The sequence below is a fragment of the Chiloscyllium punctatum genome, chromosome 23 (genome assembly GCF_047496795.1).
Source record: "Chiloscyllium punctatum isolate Juve2018m chromosome 23, sChiPun1.3, whole genome shotgun sequence".
NCBI lineage: Eukaryota > Metazoa > Chordata > Chondrichthyes > Orectolobiformes > Hemiscylliidae > Chiloscyllium > Chiloscyllium punctatum.
The window spans coordinates 51108386-51122627 of NC_092761.1; the positions used below are offsets into that span (position 1 = coordinate 51108386).

The 14242-nt window shown below is 42.4% G+C and overlaps 1 protein-coding gene across 1 annotated transcript in view; it reads right to left on the reverse strand.

The window, feature by feature from the left end:
- The window catches only part of siae (sialic acid acetylesterase), a 126375-nt gene that overhangs the window by 70765 nt on the left and 41368 nt on the right, over window positions 1-14242 (reverse strand). The window contains exon 5 of the mRNA XM_072592983.1: window positions 9891-10065. Coding sequence (XP_072449084.1) covers window positions 9891-10065 — 175 coding nt within the window. The remainder of the gene's footprint in view (window positions 1-9890; window positions 10066-14242) is intronic.

Consider the following 14242-nt stretch of genomic DNA (forward strand, 5'->3'; position numbering starts at 1 on the left):
TCCTGGAATTCCCTTGCTGCTCAAACCACAACAACTGGGCTACAGCGATTCAAAAAGGCAGCTCACCATCACCTTATCAAGGACAAATAAAGATGGGCTATCAATGCTGGCCAGTCAGTGATGCCCATGTCCCAGAAATGAAGAAAAAAAAGTGCTCAGGATGCTGTTACCTTAAGAGTGGGCCCTATTTTAACTAGGTTGAGCAGGGTCCTGGCCACACTATAACTACAACTATAGTCAATTTATAAAGTAAAAGAAGTGGGCAGCAGTTTCAGATGGAGAAAGTTTTAGAAATCCAGGGACTTAAGGCCATATAAGCAGTACAGTTCCTTAGGTAAAGCCAAGCAAAGCAAAGCAAGATGGAAAAGGATAAAATCTTTAAACAGTAACAGTGCATCGGCAGAGTCCATTAAATGAATAGTGCAAAATCATGTAAATTAAATGCATAAAACATTTGCAATAAGAAAGCTAAACCTGTGACAAAAATAGAGCTAAATGATTTAACTTATACAATTAAAAATAGAGCCTTGGATAGTGATGTAAACAGAGGGACCTAGGAGCTCAAGTGTATAATTCTTCGACATCTGCATCATATATACATATGGCGGTTAAGAAGGTGTTTCAATACGCTTACCTTCATTACTCAGACCTTTGAGTAGAAGGCCTGGGACATTATGTTAAGGTTGTACAGGACAATGGTAAGGCCTGTTCAGTTTTGGTCGCCCTGTTATCAGATGGATATTATTAAGTTGGACAGGGTTCAGAATAGATTTTCTAGGATGTTGCTAGGAATGGAGGGTTCGAGTTATAAGGAGAGGCTGGATCAGCTGGGACCTTTCTCATTGGAGCATAGGAGGTTGAAAGGTGACTTTACGGTGGTTTATAAAATTATGAACCTGTGATCTAATTGGAACAAAGGGTCAGTTTCCTTGCCATATGATGTGGTGTATATGGACTTCAGCAAGGCATTTGATAAGGTTCCCCATGGTCGGCTCATTCAGAAGATCAGGAAGGAATGGGATACAGGGGAACTTAGCTGTCTGGATACAGAATTGGCTGGCCAACAGAAGACAGTGAGTGGTAGTAGAAGGAAAATATTCTGCCTGGAAGTCTGTGGTGAGTGGTGTTCCACAGGGCTCTGTCCTTGGGCCTCTACAGTTTGTAATTTTTATTAATGACTTGGATGAGGGGATTGAAGGATGGGTCAGCAAGTTTGCAGATGACACAAAGGTTGGAGGTGTCGTTGACAGTATAGAGGGCTGTTGTAGGCTGCAGCGAGACATTGACAGGATACAGAGATAGGCTGAGAGGTGGCAGATGGAGTTCAACCTGGATAAATGCGAGGTGATGCATTTTGGAAGGTCGAATTTGAAAGCTGAGTACAGGATTAAGGTTAGGATTCTTGGCAGTGTGGAGGAACAGAGGGATCTTGGTGTGCAGGTACATAGATCCCTTAAAACGGCCACCCAAGTGGACAGGGTTGTTAAGAAAGCATATGGTGTTTTGGCTTTCATTAACATGGGGATTGAATTTGAGAGTCGTGAGATTTTGTTGCAGCTCTATAAAACTTTGGTTAGACCGCACTTGGAATACTGTGTCCAGTTCTGGTCGCCCTATTATAGGAAAGATGTGGATGCTTTGGAGAGGGTTCAGAGGAGGTTTACCAGGATACTGACTGGACTGGAGGGCTTATCTTATGAAGAGAGGTTGACTGAGCTCGGACTTTTTTCATTGGAGAAAAGGAGGAGGAGAGAGGACCTAATTGGTCCATACAAGATAATGAGAGGCTTGGATTCAGTCGACAGCCAGAGCATATTTCCCAGGGCAGAAATAGCTAACCAGAAATGGTCATAGTTTTAAGCTGGTTGGAGGAAAGTATAGAGGGGATGTCAGAGGCAGGTTCTTTACACAGAGAGTTGTGACAGCATGGAATGCATTGCCAGCAGCAGTTGTGGAAGCAAGGTCATTGGGGACAACTAAGAGACTGCTGGACATGCATTTGGTCACAGAAATTTGAGGATGCATACATGAGGATCAATGGTCGGCACAACATCGTGGGCTGAAGGGCCTGTTCTGTGCTGTACTGTTCTATGTTCTATGTCTCTATAACTCTAAATCACATTAGAGACTTTTTAATACAAAGTCCCACTGCCTGGCTGACTGCAAGACTTTGTTTCCTTCTTCTTTCCTACATTCTCTCACACTGCAGCTCAGTCATTTCCTGAAACTCATAGAACATAGAACATTACAGCCAGGCCCTTCGGCCCTCGATGTTGTGTTAATCTGTCATACCAATCTGAAGCCAATCTAACCTACACTATTCCATGTATGTCCATATGCTTGTCCAATGACGACTTAAATGTACTTAAAGTTGGCAAATCTACGACTGTTGCAGGCAAAGCATTCCATACCCTTACTACTCTCAGAGTAAAGAAACTTCCTCTGACATCTGTCCTATATCTATCACCCCTCAATTTAAAGCTATGCCCCCTCATGCTCGCTGTCACCATACTTGGAAAAAGGCTCTCCCTGTCCACCCTATCTAACCCTCTGATTATCTTATATGTCTCTCTTAAGTCACCTCTCCAACAAAAACAGCCTCAAGTCCTTCAGCCTTTCCTCGTAAGACCTTCCCTCCATACCAGGCAACATCCTAGTAAATCTCCTCTGCATCCTTTCCAAAGTTTTCACATCATTCTTATAATGCAGTGACCAGAATTGTACACAATACTCCAAGTGCGGCCGCACCAGAGTTTTGTACAGCTGTAGCTTAACCTCATGGTTCTGGAACTCGATCTCTCTATTAATAAAAGCTAAAACACTGTATTCCTTCTTAACAACCCTGTCAACCTGGGTGGCAACTTTCAAGGATCTGTGTACCTGGACACCGAGATCTCTCTGCTCATCTACATTACACTACACTCCGCCCACTATTACTTACTGCCTGTTCATGACCCCATGTTTATTAACCACTCTCCATATACTTGCCTATGCTCAGCTTTCTAGCACTTCTTAATATGATTCACTTTCATTTCTTCTATTTCTCCTTGATATTCTAAGTCTATTTCCAGAACTTTCCAATCTTCTCTCTTTTCATACAAATCCCTGAAGCTTCAGAGATTTCTTACATCAAGCTGAGATACTTAAATCTCAACACACCTGAGAATATTTCTACCGTGCACCTTCACAACGCTGTCACATCTCAGTATCCCTTTCCATCACTGTTCTCTCGCTCTAGTATCGCTGCCCTCACTGCTGCTGTTACTAATTTCTGAATTTCATTACTACCGCTCCACAATTAAATTCGGAGTCATCAGTCCAGTTGATGGCATATTTTGAGGCTATCCCCTGTTGCATTGATCAGGCTTATTCCACAAAACTTTCAGCCCCTGCCTTCACTATTCTCTCAGCCTAAAGTATCCTCTTTCTATTTCCGATTACTACTTAGGCTTCTGCTGGAATATCCATTTCTGTATCCTGACCTTCAAGGTACATTAAAAACATTTATAGTAGTACATGTACAGAATCCGTACATAAATGATCTGGAAGAGGGCACTGTTGGTATGATCAGCAAGTGGCAGATGACATGAAGATTGATGGAGCAGCAGAAATCATAGGGGACTGTCAAAGAATACAGGAGAGTTGGGCGGAGAAGTGGCAGATGGAGTTCAATCCAGGCAAATGTGAGGTGATGCATTTTGGGAAGTCTAATTCTTGAGCAAATTATACAGCAAACGGAAAAGCCTTGGGAAAAATTGATGAGCAGAGAGATCTTGGAGCTTGGGTCCATTGTACCCTGAAGATTGCTGCACAGGTGGATAGGGTGGTCAAGAAGGCATATTGTATGCTTGCCTTCATCGGACAGGATATTGAATATAAGAGCCTGCAGGTCATGTTAAAACTGTACAAGACATTGGTTCGGCCACATTTAGAATACTGTGCACAGCTCTGGTTGCCACATTACCAAAAGGATGTGGATGCTTTGCAGACAGTGCAAATAAGGTTTATAAGGATGTTGCCTGGTATGGAAGGTGCTAGCTATGAAGAGGGGTGGAATAGGTTAGGATTGTTTTCATTAGAACAAAGAAGATTAAGGGGGGGACCTGATTGAGGTTTACAAAATCATGAAGGGTATAGACAGGATAGATAGAGATAAGCTTTTTCCCAGGATGAGGGATTCGATAACGAGAGGTGAAAAGCTTAAGGGGGATACGCGCGGCAAGTACTTCACACAGAGGGTGGTAGGTGCCTGGAACTTGTTGCCAGCAGAGGTGGTAGAGGCAGGCACGGTAGACTCATTTAAGATGCGTCTGGACAGATGCATGAGTAGGTGGAGAGCAGAGGGATACGGATGCTTAGGAATTGGACGACATGTTTAGACAGTACATTTCGATAGGCTCAGGCTTGGAGGGCCTGTAAATTTTCTTCTTTGTTCTAATCCTGCATCTTGGTTTTTGTATCTTCCACAAAATAAGATGAATAGCAAAAGTCTTTTCCCCAGGGTAGGGGAGTCCAAAGGTGAGAGTGAAAAGATTTAAAAGAGACCTAAGAGACAACTTTTTAACACAGAGTGAGGTATGCATATGGAATGAGCTGCCAGAGGCGGATACAATAACAACAATTAAAAGACATTTGGAGATGTACATGGATAGGAAAAAATGGGAAGGACATGGGCCAAACACAGGAAAATGGGACTGGTTCAGGAAACCTGGTCAGCACAGACTAGTTGAGCCAAAGGGCCTGTTGCTGTGAAGTTGAGTGAAGTAATTGTGGATTAGGAGGCAGGACGTTAGAAATTCGTGTTTCTAAAATATTGATGCTTGTAAAATGCCAAGGTGGGGGCGGCGGAATGCATTGCACGGTCCTTTTAAAAGATTGTGCTTCTTCTGTGCTTAGAGATTTAAAATGCTAGTGCACAGGGTATAAAAGAAGGGGGCAATTGGAAAGTTGGCAGAACTAACTGCCATAGGCTAGAGATAACAGCTCTCAGCTCTTCGAGAGACCATCATCTATTTACGAAGGTACCAAAGGCGGAGAAGATGTTCCTGACAGAATATTCCAGAGGACACATAATCTAGTTGTAATTTCAAAATACTAAATTCTATTTGTTTCATATAAGTGGAGCTTATATTTATTGGAACAGCATACCATTAGAATCTTGCTTTATTCAGGAATAGTTAATAGTTAGAGTGGATTTATTCTGTTTGTTATTAGTTTGGTTAATCTGTTCACTGTTAAGAGTTAGATAAATAAATTGTTACTTATTGATTTTAGAGTGTCAGGGATTTATTTTCTGTAATCACTAGAAGTTTCTGAAAAGCAAGTTACACCACATTTCATACTCATTTTATAGAGTATAAGAGAGTATCACAGGTTCCTCTTTCATATGAAAAATCTGTGCAGCAGAAAACTGAAGACGACACAGGGAGATCTACAAACAGGGGAAGATCGACACCAGAGATGACAGCTGATGTCTGGTTTTGAAAACTGCGTTGCTGTAAATTTAATAGGGGTTTTATTGGATCAATATATTTTCAAAGATTGGGAGGTAGATAACAAACCTTTGAGAGAGAAGAGGGTTAATGTTGTAAATAGTTGTTGTTCAATGTTCGCTTTAGAGTTAAAGAATAATTTTTTTTTATTAATTAGTGGAATTTAGGTAGCGCTCTGTCACTCATACTTTAACAGATTATGAGGCAAGGCGAGCTTTTTTGTGTGTTTGGTTTAATTAGCAGAAGGGTTTATTGCCATGTTGTAACAAGAGATAGAAGATATGGTTGCTAAATTTGCTAATGACACAAAAATGGGGAGGAAAGTAAGTTGTAAAAAGGACACAAGGGGCTACAAAAAGGTATGTTCAGTGAGTGGGTAAAGTTACCTCAACAGTGAAAGATTGCAGAGTCCTGAGATGCAGCACAATCTGAAAGCCGAAGCGCATGAATTGCAAAAGGTTAATATGCAGATATAGCAAGTAATATAGAAAAGCAAACAAAATATTGCAAGAGGAATTGAGGGAGGGAATTTGTGCTTCAGTTGTATAGAACATTGGCAAGACCACATTTGGAGTCCGGCATACAGCACTGATCGTCCTGTTTAAGCAATGATGAGAAGGTTTGCTAGTCTAATAACTGGTAGGAGTGTGTTGTCATATAAGGAGAGGCTGGACAGATTAGACTTATATCCATTGAAGATTAGAACAGTAAGAACTGTTTTGATGGAAATTTATAAGATCCTGGGAGGACTTTACAGGGTGGATGTAGATAGTATATTTTTAGTAGCGGGAGAATCTAGAACGAGATGTTTGGGGGCACCTATACAGGACAGTTAAAGAGAATGTATTTTCTCTCAGAAGGTTTACTGCCTTTGGACTCTTCTTCAAAAGGCAGCAAAGGCAGAATCTTTGAATGTTTTAAGGTAAAAATAGACAGATTCTTGATAAGCAAAGAGGTGAAAGGTTACTAAGCATAGGCAGGAATGTGTAGTTGAGGTTAAAATCACATCAACTGTGATTTTACCAAATAGCGGCCTACTTCTGGTCTTGATCCATCAGGCCTGTCTTGGCTCTCCAAAATGAGCAATTTGCCAATAGCACTTTTCCCCATAATCCTGCATGCTTCCTTTTGAGAAAACAGCCCAATTCCCTTTTGAATGGTTTTATTGAATCTGCCTCCATCACACTCTCAAAATGTGCATTTCAGACTTTAATCAGTTGCTGTCTGAAGTTTTTCTCATGTCACTTTTGCACATTTACTAATGAGTTTAAATCTTTATAGCGACTTACGTATATATACACCCAGGTCTCTGTTACTGCACACTCTTTTAGAGCTACTCCCCCTAACATTAAACAGTTTTTCAATGTTCTTCCTATTAAAATGTACTTAGCTCCAATCCACACTATTGCAGACACACAAGTGACCTTGAAGCCATTTAAAGAACACAGTCTGGGTGAATGCTTGTGTCCACGAGTTAAAATAGAGTTTATGATTTATTCTCACTCATACTTTTTCCCATACTTCTGCAAATTATTTCATTTTCAGATAATTCCCTGAATCCTTTCGAATCCTCTTCCACTGCCCTTTCATTGTTGTGTTCCAGATGAAAATAAAATTCTCAATACAGTTTCAAGGTGATTGGCAGAAGATCCAGAGTTGTGTCCTGTGATTCGCATTTCTTCATGATGTGGAGGTGCTGATGTTCGACTGGCATTGACAAGGTCAGAAGTCAGGTAGGAGAAAGTGAGGACTGCAGATGTTGGAGTACCAGTGTTGAAAAATGTGGTGCTGGAAAAACACAGCAGGCCAGGAAGCATCCGAGGAGCAGGAGAATCAACGTTTCAGGCATAAGCCCTTCTTCAGAAGTCACACAACACCAGGTAATAGTCCAACAGATTTATATGAAATCACAAGCTTTCAGAGGGCTCATCCTTCATCAAGAGAAGTGACAAAGTAACAGCGCTCTGAAAGCTTGTGATTTCAAATAATCCTGTTGAACTATAATGTGGTGTCAGGTGGCTTACAGAACATAGAACATGGGTGGCATGGTGGCACAGTGGTTAGTACTGCATCCTCACAGCACCAGGGACCTGGGTTCGATTCCTACCTTGGGCGACTGTCTATGTGGATTTTGCATATTTTCCCTTTTCTGTGTGGGTTTCCTTCCACAATCCAAACATATGCAGGTCAGGTAAACTAGCCGTGCTAAATTGCTCATTGTGTTAGGTGCATTTGTCAGGGGTAAATATAGGATAGGGGAATGGATCTGGGTGGGTTACTCTTCAGCGGGTCGGTGTGGACTTGATGAGCTGAAGGGCCTGTTTCCATATCGTAGGGAATCTAATCTAATTGAATTACAGCGCAGTACAGGCTCTTCAAGTCCATTGTTCATTGGATAGACATATGGACAAGAATGGAATAGTGTATGTTAGATGGGTTTCAGATTGGTTCCACAGATCGAAGGCTGAAGGGCCTGTACTGCACTGTAATTCAATTAGATTAGACTCCCTACAGTATGGAAACAGGCCCTTCGGGCCTCGACCTGTAGAACCAATCTGAAGCCCATCTAACCAACACTATTCCATTCTCGTCCATATGCCTATCCAATGACTATTTAAATGCCCTTACAGTTGTTGAGTCTACTACTGTTATAGGCAGTGCATTCCACACCCCTACTACTCTAAGTAAAGAAACCACTTCTGACATCTGACCTATATTTATCATCCCTCAATTTAAAGTTATGTCCCCCAATGCTAGCCATCGGCATCCAAGGAAAAACGCTCTCACTGTCCAATCTATCTAACCCTCTGATTATCTTATATGTCTCAATTAATTCACCTCTCAACCTTCTTCTCTCTAACAAAAACAGCCTCAAGTCCCTCAGCCTTTCCTCGTAAGACCTTCCCTCCATACCAGGCAACATCCTAGTAAATCTCCTCTGAACCCTTTCCAAAACTTCCACATCCTTCCAATAACGTGGTGACCAGAACTGTAAGCAATACACCAAATGTGGCCACACCAGAGTTTTGTACAGCTGCAGCATAACCTCGTGGTTCCGCTTCTTCTTTGAAACCATCAGCAACCCCTCCAAAGTCTCATTCTTCAGAAAGTGACATGCCCAGAACAGAACAGAGCAGGAAGCTCCTCATTGATGTTTTATAGAGGTGGAACATTATTTATTTATCTTTCTACTAAGCATCTATTTGTAAAATGTTGGACTTCAGATGTCTCTTTCGCAGCCACATCAAATTATTCTGCAAGCTTCATAGATCGGATTGTGTGCATCCAGGTTCCTCTGATCCTTCACTCCCTTTAAAATTCTTCAGTTCCTTTCCTTCCTCAATGACAATATATGTATAAAGAAGGTAGCTTTTGTGTATGTACATGTCTATGAAACTTCATTTTGACTTTCCATTTCCTTCAGCTGTGGACTTTACACTACAAGTACTATGTAAAAATTTGTATTGGCAGAGTGTGTGGTCAGGTGACGTGCAGGGACAGTTTGAGTGTTAAGTGATTAATGGGTTAGGTTGATGATTTGAGTGCTGCTTGATGAGTGGATCACAAGTGAAGGGCTGCACGAGTCAACTCTGACGGATAGATGCTGAAGTGATGGCCTGTGGCTGCAGGTATGACAGACTGGGGCTAAGTCTTCATAGAATCAAAGAGCTCCTACAGTGTGAAAGCAGGCAACTTGGCACAACAAGTCCACACTGACCCTCTGAAAAGTAATCCACACAGACCCATTCCCGTAATGTTCAATTTTCCCATGACTAATGCACCTAACCTACACATACATCCCTGAACACTATGGGCAACTGAGCAAAGCCAATCCACCTGACCTGCACATCTTTGGACTGCAGGAGGAAACTGGAGCACCCGGAGGAAACCCACGCAGACACAGAGAGAACGTGCAAACTCTACACAAATAGTCGCCAGAGGCTGGAATTGAACCCAGGTCCCTGGCACTGAGGCAGCAGTGCTAACCACTGAGCCATTGTAGATTAAGAGATATGTGGGTGATAGTCTGAGGGCTTGGAGGGTGATAGGAAGTGGCAGAAGGAGAAGGCTGGTGCTGTGTGAGTGATGAGTCAAATGTTACAGGGATACTTACTGGACTGCCATAGAAAATGTAGGTCAGGTCCTGCAAGGGCTGGCTGGTTGAGAGCTGCACAATCGTACTAAGGGTTTATTAGTGGATGATTGTGCAAACAATATTCTCTGGCAGGCTGGACAGACTTGTTGCTTTATCCTATCTGACACGATGTATTGTCCAACGAAGAGTTGGGTCAATAGCCTTCCTTGTTATGATCCATTTGAACAGTTTGACAGCTGTTAATTATTCTGTGGCCACAGCAAACTAAGAGAGAATTCTAAGAAGGTAAACTGTAAACTTACCTGAAAGGAATTTTACATTTGTGCAGGACTCGTTGGGAAGACCAAGCTTCAATGGGAGTTCCTCCCCAACATGATTCCACCAAGCCGATAGGATACTGTAGCTTATCATAGAGGTATTGACCAAACAACCAGCAGACAGCCGAGAATGAGGTGAAGTTGCCTTGTCCAAGAATCTCTAAGATTCAATAAATGGAAATGATGACAAGCAGGAAGCTAACTTAGCATCTTCAAATAAACATTGAGCCTTTCCACGATCAAACAGAGAGAAAATCAGACAAAGGGAACATAATCTTCAAACTAGAGTTAGACCTTACAGAAGTGAAGTCAAGAAGTATTTATTTTGAACAACAGCTACTGGAAATCTGGAGCACTAACATCCTGCATTCTGTCAGACAGACTGACACACACCCTCCCACCCACTCACAACCAGATGTGACTGAGTTCATAGAATCATAGAGTTCTTTACTCATGAACTTAGGGCTTTGTCAGGAATGCTAAAACAGCTGAAGTCTGCTTTTAGGCATTTAACAAACATATAGCCACTGAAGTCAACTAGTCTAGCTCCCAGCAGGCAGAAGAGTAGGTTTTTTAAAATTTTATTAAACAATACACAGTTTACAAAACAATTAACATTAGCAGCTGTATACAGAGAAATAGCAATTTTACAAGGGAGAGGAGCATCAAAACCAGGCCCCAAACCCTACCATTCAACCAGTTTTCAGGGAAAAGAATAGTAGTTTTTTTTATATCTTTTTCTTTTTTTTCTTTTTCTTTTTTTGACAAACAAGGGAGAGTCTGAGCCAGGTCTCAGAGGAAACAGGATGTCTAACACTTCTGTTTATTTTTTCTATTTTATTACTCCCACACTACTGCCTAACTGTGATAGTGCTTATTTTTTCCCCAGCACCCATGTTGTGTGAAGAATAGTAGTTTATTGTAGCAAGGCAATTTCTTGCAACTGGTTTTCTAACTTGCTTTAATATTGGCTGATGCAATCCTTGATTTTGTTGCTTATGTATTTCCAATATAGCACATTTCTTGCCATCCTCAGACAGTATTCAATTCTTTTATGTGCTTCATTGAGCTCTTCTCAACTCTTTCAGGATAATGACTATTAGGCTGTCAATTAATCTCTGTCTGCCTTTTAGGTAGAAAGTTGAAAAGCAGGATCTCTTATGTTGTAATTTTGGGATTTATCCCATGCCACATACTGATGAGGCCAGAAATAGGAAGATGAGGATAAAGTGTGATGTAGGAGCGAGGGCTTCAGCTTTGTAACAAAATGCATGTGACAGTAATTAAATAAAATAAAATGGAATTCAACCCTGAAAAGTGAGAGGTGATATACTTTTTCTAATAGAATTATAGAATCCCTACAGTGTGGAAACAGACCCTTTGGCCTAACAGGTCCACATCGACCCTCCGAAGAGTTACCCACCCGGACCCATTCCCCCACCTTATTGTCCTAAATTTACCCCTGACTAATGCAACTAACCTACACATCCCTGAACACTATGTTCAATTTGGCATGGCCAATTCACCTAACCTGCACATCTTTGGACTGTCGGAGGAAATCAGAGCACCCGGAGGAAACCCACCCAGGCACAAGAACGTGGTACAAACTCCACATAGGCAGTCACTCAAGGCTGGAATTGAACCTGGTCCCTGGTGCTGTGCGGTAGCTGTGCTAAACATTGAGCCATCCTTTAGAAGCAGTGATTAGACATGGGAGTATTCAATGAATGGTAGGATATCAGGTGAAACAGAGGGATCTTGTGTGCTTGTCCACAGATCCCTGAAGACAGCAGGACAGGTTAATAGAGTAGTTCAAATGAGAATTAGGTTTATAGTTACATGTGCACAAGTATGGAATTATAGGTACAGTGAAAAGTCACCCATCCCAACGCCATGTTAGGTACAAAAGTACCCAAATACAAAATTTTAAATTCAAAATAGAAAAGAGAAAGAAATACAGTTAGAAGTTCAACATTACAATGCTTCCGTAGTCTGGGCCTGCAGTTGCTCCATGCTGGGTTTTCCTCATGAGGGCCTGTTCACCCCCACACTGGGCTGAGTCTCTCACTGCCAACTGCCATCCAGGTTGGCTAGCTGCTCCATGTCTGACTGCCATCCAGGCTGGTCAGCTGCTTCATCTCTGACCACCAACCAGGCTAGTCAGCTGCTTCATCTCTGACCACTATCCAAGCTGGTCAGCTGCTTCATCTCTGACTGCCATCTGGGCTGGTCATCTGCTCCATCTTAGCCCGCCATCCAGGCTGTTCATCTGCTTTGTCTCTGACCACCATCCAGGCTGGTCAGCTGCTTCATCTCTGACCACCATCCAGGCCGGTCAGCTGCTTTGTCTCCAACCACCAACCAGGCTGGTCAGCTGCTCCGTGGCCGACCACCATCCAGGCTGATCAGATGCTTTGTCTCCAACTGCCTTCCAGGCTGGTCAGCTGCTTCGTATCCGACCACCGTCCAGGCTGGTCAGCTGTCCCATCTCCGACTGCCTTGCAGGCTGGTCAGCTGACTCGCCACTGACCATCAAAGTCCCGCCAACTCCAGTCACTGCAATGCTCCGCACTCCAATGTCATTGCTGCCACTGCCTCCACAACTGAACTCTCTCCAGAATGTATGATTAAAAAAAACCCCAAAAAACTGGGAAAAAACTGAGGATACTTGCCTTTATGTGCCATGGCAAAGATTATAAAAGCTGGTAAACTATGTCAGAGCTCTATAGAAAACTGGTTAGGCCATTGCTGGAGTACAGCGTCCAGCTCTGGTCACCACATTAGACAAGGATTGTTCTGGAGAGATGCAGAGGAGATTCACCAGGATGATGCCTGACTTGGAGGCATTTTAGCTATGAGAAGAGGCTAGAAAAACTTGGTTGTTTTTTTGAGCAGAGAGGGTTAAAGGAGGACCTGGCTGAGGTGTACAAGATTATAAGGACATGACCAGGATGGATACATTGCAGCTGTTCCCCTCAGGTGAGGGTCAATAATAAAAGGGCATACTTTTAAGGTGAAAGGCAGGAGGTTTAGACACGAATTGAGGAAAGATCTTTTCACCCTGAGGGTAGTGGGAATCTGGAATCCATTGCCTGGAGGACAGTAAGGTTGGGAAACATTGCAACCTTTTCAAAGTAAGTGAATGAGCACTTCAAATGACATGGAATTCAATCCGGGTAAACGTGATGTGATACACTTCGGCAGTACAAAAGGTGAGGGAATACATGACAATTAGTAGGCCCCTGGGAAGCACCAACGATCAGATTGTGAATATACACCGATTCCATAGGTTATCGGGACACGTGGATAAAGTGGTTAAGAAAGCAGGTACAATTGCCTTTACTGGGCAAGGACATAGAATTTAAGAGCAGCGTTGTTATGCTGAAACGTTAAAATGTTGGTTAGGCCATTGTAGTGCTGGAATGTCCCTTCTAAATAAAATAACAGCCCTTTGGAACACTGAGAGCAATGTTGGCCAACTGAATAGCATGCTGGGAAAACTGGCCAACTGAGCAGCATGCTGGGGATTGGATCAGGCCAGATGACAGGTACGCACACCAGTTACCTTGATTGACTATACTGAATAGATGAAAGTGAGGACTGCAGATGCTGGAGATCAGAGCTGAAAATGTGTTGCTGGAAAAGCTCAGGTCAGGCAGCATCCAAGGAACAGGAGAATCGACATTTCGGGCATAAGCCCTTCTTCAGGATTCAAGAAGGGCTTATGCCCGAAACATCGATTCTCCTGTTCCTTGGATGCTGCCTGACCTGCTGCGCTTTTCCAGCAACGCATTTTCAGCTATATTGAATAGGTGTCAATGAGACAGTGGAACTAAAATATTAAGCCATGAAAGCTTGCAGCATTCACTGTCAAATTGAATCAGGCCAGACAGATAAGCAAACTATTCACCTTGATTGATTATCGAATGTGCTGTTGATGAGACAATGCTGCAAGGTTTTGGATGGACTGATATTGAGACACCCTGGTTCCGAGGGTTGGTTCAATCCATAGGGAAAATTACAATATCCCAATGCTATCTTTTGTAATCTGAGATTGAAACTCAATTTAAATTGTGCATTGTTACATCAAACTACTGCTAAACCAGTGTCTTTGGAAATGACCCACATAACAAGTTAAGAGTCATAGAATCATAGAGATGTACAGTACGAAAACACAGCCTTCAATTTAACTTGGCTATGCCGACCAGATATCCTAAATTAAACTAGTTCCATTTGCCAGCAATTAGCCCATATCTCTCTAAACCCTTCCTATTCATATACCCATCCAGATACCTTTGAAATTTTGTAATTGTACCAGTCTCCACCCCTTCCTCTGG